The 14,241-nt window shown below is 41.5% G+C and overlaps 2 protein-coding genes across 3 annotated transcripts in view; one reads left to right on the top strand and one right to left on the bottom strand.

Moving 5' to 3' along the window:
* stxbp1a (syntaxin binding protein 1a) overlaps positions 1 to 4,555 on the bottom strand; it is a 30,161-nt gene extending 25,606 nt beyond the window's left edge. The window contains exon 1 of one of the 2 annotated variants that reach the window (XM_053687938.1): positions 4,323 to 4,555. In XM_053687938.1, the coding sequence (XP_053543913.1) occupies positions 4,323 to 4,359 (37 nt within the window). In that variant the 5' untranslated portion in view covers positions 4,360 to 4,555. The remainder of the gene's footprint in view (positions 1 to 4,322) is intronic. The other variant, XM_017492839.3, reaches the window with a different exon arrangement.
* A 2,580-nt stretch (positions 4,556 to 7,135) lies between these two features.
* The window catches only part of niban2a (niban apoptosis regulator 2a), a 36,990-nt gene continuing 29,884 nt past the window's right edge, over positions 7,136 to 14,241 (top strand). The window contains exon 1 of the mRNA XM_017492837.2: positions 7,136 to 7,560. Within this exon, the coding sequence (XP_017348326.1) occupies positions 7,506 to 7,560 (55 nt within the window). The 5' untranslated portion in view covers positions 7,136 to 7,505. The remainder of the gene's footprint in view (positions 7,561 to 14,241) is intronic.

Here is a 14,241-nt window from a genome sequence, read left to right as displayed (position 1 = left end):
GGACGAATTTGAACGTCATTTCATAAATCGGACGCCGCTGTAAGAGCAGATATCGCAATTTAATAATGAACATATGGACTAAGCAACAAAAATATCTCCGTACTGTTGCCAAATTCGTTTCGGTGCTGCTGTTTGAGCTGATTTTGTACATTTACAAAGGTACACAAATACAGACTGTCTGAAATGTGTCTTTCAGATACAGTGTGACGTGGGTTTGCTAATGTGCACAGAAGAACCTGAAATCACTGCCAGAAGCGATGTATTCTTAATAAAAATCATTTTTCGGATGACACGGTCGTAATAGTCATGTTGCTTATGACAAACCACAAAATCACCTTTACTACAAACACGAGGCTGCCATGTTGTGAAGTGACGTCTCCAAGGACACTAAAGCCTCATGTGTATCGTTAAAACCATCCCAATCCTAAACCATAGGCTAATAAATGTTGTTTGCCTAGAAATAGTAACACTGTAGTTGTATTCCTGAAGACTGTCAACTCATTTCGATTTATATTTTAGCATTTAAATGTCTTTACTGTTTATGTAAGTGAATGTAATCAAATCAGGAGCGGGCCAATCAATAGCAGAGATACCCAGGACAAGCAGCTCTGAGATGTTGTTTTTTTTATTCGTAGTTGCTCAGTGAACAAGAAGGCTCAACAACCAGAAAACGAACAAACAAAAAAAAAACTATTTACTGACTTTCCCAAAAACAAGTTTTCATTTGGTTTAGAGCTAAGTCAAAGTATTCAAGTATGCACTTGGACTCACATCTGACAATAAATAAAAATACTTTGCCAACCCGTTCTAATGTACTGTTCAGCCTCCTGGTTCACCAATACAAACACACACCAAGGTCACTGTAATGTCCTCCCAAAATAACAGGTCTACCCATTGACAACACCACTGCCCTTTAACAACACAGCCATCCTACGAAGGGTCGTTCTAAAATCTCAACGTCCTGAACAGTCCTACGTGCGGTAGTTTGTTACATCTGCAATATTAGCTCTTAGCAAACCACCTCTGAAGCCAAAATGATCTCTTTAATAAGCTCATAGCCTACATACAGTACATGGTTGTATACACAAGTGTGCTCCAGGGACCCCCTAGGGGTCTGTGAGACAAAGCCAGGAGGTCCATGATATTGTAATGAATAACGTCAAGTTAAATTTGATTGTTTTTCTCAATTCTACGTAAATTAGGTATGATTCAGTAAAGCAACAACTCCAAGCAACTGGCTCAAACGGTTCCTCAGACCAATTCCTATGGAGCTTTTCTTCAGTTTCCCACTCGCAACTTTAGTTCGTACCTGCAAGTAGTTCCCATTTGCTGTTTGTGGCACAAAAATGGAAGAAAATCTTATGTGTACAGTATTTTCACCTTATCCTGTCACATACAACCTCTCATTAAATGTGTCTAGAAATTATACATCACAAAGTAAAATAAAGCTTGGAAGGAAGTAGCAGAGATTGTTGGTGTTTCTGCACATAGCTAGCACATTCAGCTTTTCTGTGCTAATTTGCTAATGAAGCTAGTATGAATCCTAGCACACACAAGCAATATTCACACTGACTAGAACATTATTTTATTTGTGTTTAACTAGTTAGCTTTATATGCTATTGCTACTATATTGCCACAAACACTAGACAATGCACAGCCACAAGCGAATACAGTAGTCAACTTAGGACGACATCCTAGATCCTAGAGTTGCCATGTGTTTTTGGAATTATGCTGTACATGTTTGAACCAAGGTGTACAGAGTGTTGCAGGGTCAACACCGGGAACATATGGTAGGTTTATAGGTAAAGGGTTAGGGTTAGTTAAATATTCTGCTACTTGATCAAATAAAATATAGGCCTACCCCAATAGTGTATAACGATATATAGTGCAAGACAGTCTGCCATTAGACAGCCTCAAGTTGGTGAAACATTCCTTTGAAAAGTGCCTGTTACATAATCGCAAATTCACCGTCTTCAAAATGAAAAACACCAACAATTTCTTTGTCAGCCAAGGGATGGTTGGAATAGGGAATAGTGTGCGGAGCGATCCATCCATCCATCCATCCATCTAGGGAGACTAGAGCCTATCCCAGTGAGATGCCCCCAAGGCGGGGGGACACCTTGGACGGAGTGCCAACCCATCGCAGGGCACAATCGCCCACACACTCACACGCTACAGACAATTTGGAAATGCCAATCAGCCTACAGCGCATGTCTTTGGACTGGGGAGGAAACCAGAGTACCTGGAGGAAACTCTCCATGCACGGGGAGAGCACGTATAAGGCAGAGGCGAGATTCCAACCCCAACCCCAGAGCTGCGAGGCAAACCTGCTAAAGATGCATAACCAAAAATGTACTGGCAAACTCTATCGTTGCTCTTAGTGAGCTGCTACTGTAGCGCAGGACCCACCCCCACTTTCTAGAAAGCATTTAATTGGGTGAACACCAGACAAGTACAGGATGAATCCTTACCAAAAAAAAAAATCCTGGAAATGATCAATTATAAAATTTAAATATCTTCAAAACTACTATGTAACTTTTTCCTAGACATACTATAGTATTGGTGTCTATAACACCAAGGCGCCGATTTTTAACACCTATTTTAATTTGCATTTTCGACCCATTCCATGGCCACTGATCCCCCTGAATCATCCCTCCTTTACAGCACCCCTGGTGCACATTAACACATCCAGACGGTGTAAAAAAAAACACGCTTGAGTTTTAGCAAGACTGTCCTAGCTTTGTCTTTAGAGGGAAGACCCCCTCTGTCCGATTCCCTCGTGCATGAGAATCGATTCTCCATGTTCGGGAATCGAACGTTTTTTTTGTTTTTTTTTGGCAGGAGATGTTTGTATATGTAGCGCGTACAATACGAGCCAAGAGAAAGCGAAACAGCCGCGCAGTTATGACATGTAATGAAGATTAAACACCACGTTAATCTAATGCACAACACTACTAAAGGCGTGGAGGTGCTGACTGCGGAAAACAGCATCGCATTTCAAACCAACCGACTCCTTCTTCTGCATGAACGTTGCACGGTATAACACAAAGCAGACTCCATAGACTCCATTTAGAACTCGTTATAAGGATTATAACTAAATAATCAGCACGTGTACCGCCCGGGTGGGTGTTATTATTATTATTATTATTATTTTTTAAATTATTATTTAACTTCATTTCAGTCACTGCGTTCATAATAATAAAGGGCTTCATGGTTGGGCCTTGAGTTACTGCTGAAAACGTGCAAACATGCCTAGACGCCATGATGAATTGGATATGAAAATGTGAAGATGTCTGAGCCAGGTCAGTCTGATCATTCATGATCTCTCAGTACAGTACGTTATATAGCTCATAGAATATTTATAAAGGATGTTGAGTGCAATTCTAAACAAGGCCTCGGGTCCATAAGGGAGAGGGGGAGGGAGAGGGGGCGGAGTAGAGGGGGCGGAGTTAAAGGCAGCGTTTCTGTAAGGATGCTTGCTGTATTTCAGGGCTGATATAAGGAAAGGCCACATCGACAGTGTGTTATATTATTCCTGTATGAACTCGCACATTAGTCCTTGCATGATGCATGAGCAGACAAATAAGAGGAGCAAAGGGAAATAGCAGGCATCAGAGAGATGCGCATTTTCCATCCACCAACCACCTGCACCATTCCGCCATTCATCCTCAGCATCCGGGGGAGGAAAAGAAAAGAAAAGAAAAAAAACCCCACAATTATAATCTTGCACATTTTGACTCACACCATGTGACATATCCTTATCACAGTGATCACTCACTATCACTATCACCATCACTATTACAGGGCTGAGGATTCAGCATCCCGATCAGCCTAAATCAGTGCTATTGGATCTATGATTTTTATTTGCATACTGAATTGAATAATATAGCCTTTTCTGATCTAATGATTTGAATAGATCAGACTTATACTGTAGTTACAGTGCTATAAGGAAACGCCGCATCATCCGTGCCTTGATGTGTATCCAAAATACGGGCGTTTCTCGATTTCCCTGTACATCAAACTACAGAGGTTGTTGTTTTTGTTTTTGTTTTTATCTAAGGATAAAAAAGTAAAATCAACCCTATCTGTGATTGCACGCATAACAGTAAAAAAAAAAAAAAATCTCAATTCAATCATCACTATTTAACAGCATCCATGGAGGCGGCCACCAAAATGCGCATGAAGGACCGCCGAGGACGCGCACGTCCGCAACACCTCCAACGCATTTGATTCAAAAAACCAACTCTATATAGATATAGACACAGATAAATATACCTATATATTTATATATGAATGAATGAAATAAATGCATAGCTACTTACTTTCTCCGACCACCGCCTTTAATCCAATGGGTGCCATGATGCTCTTCTGGACGCTAACGCAATACTCCGCTCTCTGCCTCTCCTCCCTTCTCCTTCCTGCGCTTTATTGCGCTCCTGTGTTTGTGTGTCAGAGTGAGTGTGTACGTGTGCGTGTGGATAGCGTCCTCAGAGAGCGGCTCACTGCAGAGAGAGGCTGGAAACGTCACTGCACAGCCGCACCTCCCTTACAGGATGCTGTCTACGATATGGAAGGCCAAATGGGGGAAAATGTGTGCAAGTCATTACGACCTGGACAAAGAGCAAGATGACATAGGTCAGGGCAGTGATTTTCAAAGTGGGGGCCGCCAGGGGGCGCCCGGGGGGCCCTCAACAATTTGGTGTGCCCATCCCTCCCAGTAGTATGTTTTCTCTTTCTCACTCTCAGACAACCACACACACACACACACACACAATCAATTCCTACTGTGATGTAGTATAAAGATGTAATTATTATTAATAATAAAAAAAGGGGGATATATATTCAGAAGTCTGTATTTTTAATGTGTTTTAAAGACATCTTGCAAAAGGGGGGCCTCGGTCAAATGTTAATGCCATTTGGGAGGCCGTGCCTTGGAAAAGTTTGGAAACCCCTGGGCCAGGGGTTGTCAAGTGGACATGAGTCTGGATGCAGACCCGACTAAGTATTTCAGCGCTCTATTTTGTGTTTAAAAATGAATCAGCTCATCTTTTTTTTTTTTTAAGCAGATTTTTTTGTGGTTTATCCGATATGCATTTATGTGAATTATTTATCTGAAGGGGCTTAGTTTGATTCGCGCCTCCGCCCTGTGTGTGCAGAGTTTGCACGTTCTACCCATGGTTCAGGGGTTTCCTCTGGGTACTGGTTTGGGGAGAAAATGGGCAAAAATCCCCAAAATAACCATTATGCATTAATAAAGAGTCAAGAGGACACTGCTTAGTGTTGTATACCAAGTTATTTCACTCGCGACATTATGTGAGCTGTTCTATGACTTAAAAGGGCTGGATTTAGTGATTTGGGGCCCCTGGGAAAAATATAGGAATGGGGCCCTTGTTAGCTTGAGACCTAAGGTAATTGCCGACCTTTCCCTAATGGTAAAGTCTACCCCTGATAACTCATATTCTTGCCAGATCCATGCAATGTTTTTTCCATGTTTCTTTAGTTAGGCCTACATTAGGTAGGCAGGAGAAAAATGGATTTTTGCTATCCTAAATGGGAAAAAAATGGCACCCAATAATGCATTCTTTTGCATTCTGTTTTATAGCGCATGACTATGAACATCTTGCTAACTGAATTGTACATTTAAAATATCTACAAATTGGAACGTTCGTTTTAAAATAGCTTATTAAAGTATTGTTAATGTAACATGTATCATGTATGGACAGATCTCAATATTCAGGGTGTCCCAAAAGTCTCCATATATAGAGGACTGTGTTTGCCAGCACCACGTCGGTTGTGCCTTCGTCAGCGGATCTTCGTGGACGTCCGCAACACTTCCACTCTTTTTGAATTTGTTAATAAGTTTGGCGACAGTGTCGTGTCTGATGTGTCCGCCTTGTTTCCTGTTAAAGTCCATCGCAACCATGCGACGGCTTCCTGACCCAGCCACGATAATGATTTCAATACTTTCGTATGAAAAATTAGTATGAAACGTTTGAAAATTCTTGGAAGACATTTTGCCAAGAGTGTTAAATTTCCCCCAATGTATGGAGACTTTTGGAAAACCCTGTAGTTAGCACGTGAAGAAGACGGTTGTTGGTTTGTTTTTTTTTAAGGCGTTTTTGATACCTTTGGTCTTCCATAGCAGTAGTGCTGTTGCTCTGTCCTGCTTCTCCAATGATGCTGATGGCTCAAAGCCAGATAATTATGGGATGGTAGAGAGATGGTTAGATGTTTTCCGATTAACAAGCTGGTTATATTGACACATAATATACATTTAAAAAACAAAAAAAAAACAAAAACAAAAAAAACATCATTTAGAAATGAGATGGTGATTTTAGTAACGACCTAAACTTAATTCGTTGTTCACTCGCTTTAGAATTAAATATTTCGATTATAGTGTAGTATAAATCTTTTCTATAAAATAAAAATTATTTTTAAAAATCAATAGCGTTTTAAGCCACATTTGTCCACCAGAGGTCAGTATCTTATTTCCAAAACACGCTTATACGCCATCTAACTAAATAGCCTACCTTTATATTTAAATCCAATTCAAACTGTTTGCTTAACCCATGCAGTGAATCCATCTATGAGTCAGTTTTGTTTCTGAAAACAAATAATCGTTTAATATAAACTACACAAATCATATTTTTGTTTATGATGATGTTTTCCCAGATAGTCCAATTTTCAAAAACAGCTGGTATATAAAAATCCAATCATTCTTCCCAACGTCCAACTCGAAACATGCAGACACTTATTCTTACAAATAAATACAAAAAGCAGTGTGGATAAAAACTAAAGAGAGAAAGACATTAAAAAATTAGGGCGTTCCCTTCCGCTTACTGCGTTCCAACCTTAAGCCACGCCCACCCATCAGCCGCAGGTTAACCATAGGGTTGCCAGGTTGACATTATTGAAATTTGGGTGGTCGGATAACATTCCTAATACCTTTTTTTTTCTGATAACATTTTCTAATAACATTTGTACTGCGGAAATTGTCCTTGTGAGCACGGGTTTGCTGGAAGTTAACAGAATGTGAGAGTTGCTTTATGTTGAATGAGATTTAAATCACTACTGGAGTTAGATAGAGATAAAAGACACATATATGGCAACCCTGTTGAACACGTTAGACTAGTCTGGACGCTCTTGGCGAGAGAGTGAGTGTGTATGAGAGATAGAGATAGAGAGAGCTCAGCTGTAATTATCAGCACTGCGTGTTCAACACCACCTTTCCCATTCCTCTCTAGTGAAAGAAGAGGCTGTTGATTTCGGCTACATTTCATCACACACCTGTTGGAGTTTACTGAGTTTGGTGATCTGTAGTGTCTGGTGTGTTCTCATGGAAGGCGCAGAGGAGAAAACGCGCAGATATATTTTGAGTTTTTGAATAGTTTCTAATATTAATCCACAGTTTTTTTTTCCCTCTTATTGCAAGGACTAGTTTCTCTGGATCTTTTTCCCTTTATTTTTTTTTTTATTTTTTATTTTTTGGTAATAGTATCTCCACCATGGGGGATGTAGTTTCTACTCACCTGGACGAGGGAAGGCGACAGGTAATTACAGGTAAGATACTCACACACACTCTTTCTCTCTCTCTCTCTCTCTCACACACACACACACATATTCTTACAGGTGGATGCTGTTCCTGGGTCATCAGAGGTATTCCACTCCGAGGAGTAGGAGATAAATATAAACACACACACACACACACACACACACACCATGAAACAATCCTGGTAATTATATGAGAAATGCCTCTCTATCAAATGCCATCAATTTACTAAAATCCCAGAAATAAAGGTCCTAAATTATACTTTTTTCTTCTTCTTATCGCTGGTGTCATACCATCAAGGGTACAATCTTTTTACTCTCAGCATTCTCATTCACCTGGAAAGAAGAATATAGAAGGTACATAATTGGCCCTTAAGGACCACTGATTCACCTCTGAAGCAGTTCTCTAAAAGCTAATTAAAGCTACACTACACGCACCTTCCCAGATACACACTAAAGCTACAGCAGATATGTCCTTCATGGCACCTTCCAAACAATAAGTTTAAAAAAAAATAAAAAAAATACTAGTACAGTTTGGTACCATTATTTCTGTAGATTCTGTAAAGATGGTTTTAAACACATACGGTATCAGGGGTGAGTTTTAAGTTTACCCACCAGTGCTGCCTGTAAAGCTGTCTGATTCTTGCTTTCCAATCGCTTATGTCTTGCCCCATTGATGCAAAAACACCACCAACTTTCTCCCCGGGTTTACGAGTTTGTCTATCCGAGTGTCCTCACGATTAATCGTACTACGTTTATTATTGTGAAGTGTGTATTGTGGAATAACACGACTCTCTAATCTGTCCCTAGACTTTTTTTGCTTTGTGATCAGTATTTATATCACTCGTGTATACTAGCACTTAATCCAGCTATTGTGGTTAGTTGCTACTCCCTCTCTTGTTTATACACTCGCACAATTCTGCACTTGTGTTGAGTGGAAGGGAATTCTGCCTCACTTGTAAAAACCCGTTGAATAAAAGCCTTTGGCAGATGAATATAGTCGAATGAACGAACACGATATTCCAAAGATCCAGAACTTTACTGTTTGGGTCCTGGAAGGTGTGAACAGTATGAATAAGGAGTATACAGTGGAGCATGATCAGAGATGTCCATACTTCAAATGGCCTTTAAAAAGACTCTGTGGCCAATTTTAAGTTGGTACTGATCTTTAACGTAACCCTAACCCCTAACCCTTAAAGTAAAGGCGAAAAATGTTTTGAGGTGTGTTTTAATCTGTGATTAATTCTGGTGCTGATATGTCGGTCAGTGCTTATTATTTAGTAGTCGCGTTATTCCCGTGAGAAGTTTGTGGTTTGGCACAGGAGGACGTTACAAGCGGAGTGGCACTGGTGTTTAATACGACCAAGAGTTTCAACGATTCCAAGCACCGGGTTTTATTATTAGCTCGTGAGAACAAAAGAGCAGGAGATTGCTTTCTCACCCACTATACTGTCCCGTAACATTCGACGCCATAATACTGGGAGAAATCCAATTTTTCGACTAAAGCACTGCTGCATCACTCTTATTAGGTAGGGATGAAGTGAGGATTACATCCCGCCATCACTACTACCAGCAGGTAGTCAAACAGCATTGTGGGTAATGGAGATGAATGTTTTTAAAAATAGTGGAAAGAATCTTAATTACAAAGAATTTCATTATATAGACTGTCGTTATAAAATAAATTGAAGGTCACGTGTTCATTATAAACATTTATATTCAAGTCACTCTGGATTTATTATTTTTTTTCCATTCACCTAACATCTAAAGGTGTCCTTTTGTGGATTGAATTAAGGTCTTGTATGGTATAATACCACAGTTCTTCAGAACGCATATAAAATCTTTTACCCGACTCAAAACTTTGACATCCTATAAACCCCTGTGAAGTGAATTTGGCGCTTGTGTTTTTAAATGTCTCGCTAGAACTGATGCTAATATGACTGTTAGCATGATTGCTAATATGATCTTTGAAACCAATTAGTTATAATGCAGAGCGGTGTGTTTAAGGTCTATCGAGTCTCACAGGTGTCCGTCTGAACCCCCGCGTGTACAGGCATGTTTTAGTCAGCTCCTTGACTGAGGGGGTAAATTGGCAAGAACTTCAGGTTTTACACATCTGAGTTTCAGTGATGTGGCTGCTGTGAAGTGTACACTAGTTTTGAAGTTGATGTTCTAGCAACTTCTTAGTGTTGACGAGGAAGCTTAAAGAATGCAGGAGATGAGACACAGGAAATGAGACCAATGAAATGTGCTCAAGCTGTGTTTTTCTGGGTTCTCTGCTGGTTACGTGTGTTTAGAACAGTGGCAGCGAGTGTCTGCTCGCTCTCTCTCGCTCTCTCTCGCTCTCTCTCGCTCTCTCTCGCTCTCTCTCTCTCTCGCTCTCTCTCGCTCTCTCTCTCAAGTCAAAAATAGCATGTTATTCTTTCCACAAACATTTGTCGTCAGCCCCAAAATTCACGAGTACAGTAGAACCTTCTAGCACAGATGTATTGCTTTGTTTGTGTGTATTATATTGACTGACTCTCCAGGCAGGACCTATGTCCAGAGGCTAAACTTTGACCTCACTGATGCATTACTAATTCAGAAGCGATTTCGTTATATATTTTAAACATCTAGAAAGTGATTTGTTTTTATTTATTTAAATTTTTTTTTGGTGTTAATGTGGCTGTCAAGAAAAGTCATTCCGATATCGCTTGGAGAGCACCAGCCTGTAAGAATTCTGGGAATGCCTCAGGAAGACGTGTGTCTAGAACCTTGGCTGGAAATTTGACATCAGCTCGGCGTTACGCGTACAAGTGCACACTCATTATCTCCCGATCAGTCCCTGAATACTGCTTTTGCACCGACAAATCCTATTACTGTAAATCAGTAGAAAGTTCTTCTGACTGAACAGCTCTAGCCTATGAGGAAACTTCTCTGATGGGCGTGGTCTTTTCCGGGATAACGATGAACTATTAATTGATTGTATCCAGCGGTCATATCCAGTAGCTGCAACTGAATTCGATGACGCACTAACAGCGATATGGAAGCTAAACGCAACAGTTTTAAAAAAAGTTTTATTATTATTATTGGTATTTTGTTATTCTTTTGTCCTGATTTAGTAGTACTGCACTGTCTCGTGCTTTTTGCACACGTTTGCACTTGCACTTTATGTATAACGGGTTTTACGTAGCACCGTGGTCCTGGAGCAACGTTGTTTCGTTTCACAGTGTACTCTACCAGCTGTGTATGGTTGAAATGATAAAAGCCACTTGACTTGACATAATGTGTTCTGGGCTTTAGTTTGTAAGGATGGATCAGTTGGATGTACGCTAGGTCAGTAGGTTAAAAGGAGCCTATAACACCGGAAATTCCAACCAGGACCTGCGGGTAACCCTCATACACTGAACTCGTTAGAGCAGCGTGCCTATAGACAGAGAGTGAAGGAAAGCAGGTATGAACATGCCCCTGAAGCTAGTATGGTAACACGACATATGCAACAGTGAGCTCTTTACTATTTCTCTCTCGTTCACCCACCCCTCTCTGAGTATAAATCTGTGCTGCTCCACTGGGGTGGGGGAATTAATCATACACCGATCAGCCATAACATTAAAACCACCTGCCGAATATTGTGTATCTCTACAAGACATCTAAAGGTGTGCTGTAGTGTCTGGCTACAAAACATTAGCAGCAGATCCTTCAAGTCCTGTAGGTTGCGAGGTGCGGCCTCCGTGGATCGGACTTGTTTGTCCAGCACATCCAACAGATGCTGGATCGGATTGAGATCTGGGGAATTTGGAGGCCGAATCGACACCTTGAACTCTTCGTCAAGTTCCTCAGATCATTCCTGAACAGTGTTTGCAGTGTGGCAGGGAGCATCATCCTGCTGAAAGAGGACACTGACATTAGGGAATACCGTTGCCATGAAGGGGTGTACTCGGTCTGCAGCAATGTTTAGGTAGGTGGTACGTGTCAGAATAACATCCACATGAATGCCAGGACCCAAGGTTTCCTAGCAAAACATTGCTCAGAGTATCACACTTCCTCCGCCGTCTTGCCTTCTTCCCATGGTGCATCCTGGCGCCACACACACCCACGGCTATCCACACGATGTAAAAGAAAACGTGATTCATCAGACCAGCCCACCTTCTTCCATTGCTCCACGGTCCAGTTTTGATGCTCGTGGACATCGTAGACGCTTTCGACATTGAACAGGGGTCAGGTTGGGACGCTCTAACCGGTCTGCCGCTACGCAGTCCCATACACCACAAGCTGCGATGCACTGTGTGTTCTGACAGCTTTCTATCACAGCACATTAAAGTTTTCAGCAAGTTGTGCTACAGTAGCTCTTCTTTTTTTTTCTTCTTCTTCTTCTTCTTCTTTTTTTTTTAAAGCTCTATCTCAGTCATGCTTGCTTTTTCATTACACATCTGTGGCACTCACTAAATCTGTGTGTGAGAGCAGATGAGTGAAATTGTGCTGACTCAGAGTGCAGGTATGAGGGAGAGCAGGTCGGTCATCCCTTTCTGTAGTGAAGTTAATGGAGCGGGACGGAGCACACATGTTAGAAGGTCTGTATTTGTTATTGAAGCGCATCCCCTAGAGAGGTAATGACGCAGTGGGCAGCTGAATCAGCACACCCACACACTAGGGAGCTGGAGTAAAGTAAGTATTGGTATTAATTTGGCTATTAATGAGCATTTTTTTTACACCTCCAGCAGTACCGACCTTAGGTAGACCTTAGAAAGAGCTTGGGTTGACCTGACGTTCAGTAGCAAGGAGTACAGGTGGGTGGCGAGCAAATTTTTAATGCCACGATAATGGAACAATCATGGCAGCAGCACAATGCATAAAATCATGCAGATACAGGAGAAGAGCTTCAGTTAATGTTTCCATCAAGAATGGACGGGGAGGAAAATGTGATCTAGGTGACTTTGACAGTGGAGTAGTGGTTGGTACCAGAGAGGCTGGTCTGAGTATTTCAGAAACTGCTGATCTTCTGGGATTTTCACACACAACTAGAGTTTACCCAGTGTGGTGCAAAAAAACCATCCTGTGAGTGGAAGGTCTGTGGAGTGAAACTCCTTGTCGATGACCGAGATCTGAGAAGAATGGCCAGACTGGCCCGAGCTGACAGGAAGTCTATAGTCATTCAGATAACCACACTTTATAATCATGGTGAGCAGAAAAGCATCTCAGAATGCCTAACGTAGCGTACCATGAGGCGGCTTGGCTACCACAGTAGAAGACCACATGGGTTTCCACACCTGTCAGGAATTTAATGCTCCAGTGCCCACTTGACCGAAAGGATCAGAACCTCAAGGTCTGAGATGCTTTTCTGCTCACGTAATGTAATGCTGAGCGATCTTACCATGATGCATGCGGTTTACTCCTCTGGATCGACTGGATCGAAGTCCTGTGCGTATTGGCTTTGTTTCATTTTCCAGCTCGTGGGTTTGCCGGCTTCGAGAGAAGAGATGTTTTGTAAACGCTCTTTCCGCTAAGTTTTCAAATGCATGACGACCTGCGTCCGGAGAGGAATTATGACTCTCACACACACACAAATAAGTGTTTTCAATATAAATCCTTAGTAAAGTCTACAATACCCTGTGTGTGTGTGTGTGTGTGTGTGTGTGTGTGTGTGTGGTGAGGAGAGGAGACAGATCCTACACTTGAGTGTTTTGGTTCACATGTATTGCGCAATCCATTACTTAATTGTTTCCTAAAATACAGAACAATAAAATGTTTAGATTAGTGCACTGTAATGAAATGGAGGATAAAGGATGTTACTGTATGAGTCACCATGCACACACACACACTCACTCTCTCTCTCTCTCTCTCTCTCACATATACACACACAGACTTCCTTCTCTTCCTCTGCTAACAATCGATTCCTTCCTGCTGTTGAACACACACACACACCAGCTGACTAGTCCACCTTTTGCAAACCAGAACATTCTTCAAGCCATGATTAGGCTCTGAGCCACATCCAAACATGGACATTTCTGCAGTAATCTGTGAGAAATGTTAGGCTTGTTTCTGCCATTACGAGTTACAGTGAAGTGAACTGCACCACATCAAACAAGGCAGACTCATGCCCTGCTTCATGCCTGTATTTGAATATAAATTGCTTTTCTTGAGTTATATAAGTGCCACACCAAACATGCAAATATTAGTCTATTACTCCCTTCAGGCATTTACTTTGCCTAACTGCCTAGAGACTTGACCATGTCTCTCGTCTTCATACATCTCGTGACGGTGTCCGTGATCCTGGGTTTCGAATCCCAGTCGACCCCGAAAGCTTGTTCTGGAGATAATCGAAAAGCCACCGAAGTTTTTTACATTTTAACCCTTCTCAAGAAAGCCACATGTCGTTTGTTTTTAATCATGTGACCCAATTCCTGTCCTCGTTAAGCCCGTCCTTGTTCATGTACATGGCCTGCATTTGCATAGCGGAGTATAATTGGCTCGTGTATCTTATGACATCATGACACCTTTCACGTCTCGCGTTCAGTGCCGGCTCTGTACTGATTTTCTAAAGTGGTCTTCATCTCCTCCTTTTGCTCTGTTCTGTCTCCCTGGTTGTTAGTTTTATCATCTCCTGATGACAGATCAAAGTCAGCCCCCCCCCCCCCCCCCCCCCCCCCCCTTATTTATTTATTTATTTATTTTATTTATTTATTTATTTTCAGGTTCATGAACGTGAGAACAGCTCTA

This window comes from Ictalurus punctatus, chromosome 18 (genome assembly GCF_001660625.3).
Source record: "Ictalurus punctatus breed USDA103 chromosome 18, Coco_2.0, whole genome shotgun sequence".
Taxonomy (NCBI): Eukaryota; Metazoa; Chordata; class Actinopteri; order Siluriformes; family Ictaluridae; genus Ictalurus; species Ictalurus punctatus.
Note: the sequence above shows the minus strand (reverse complement) of the source record. Positions and strands in the feature narration are given on the sequence as shown.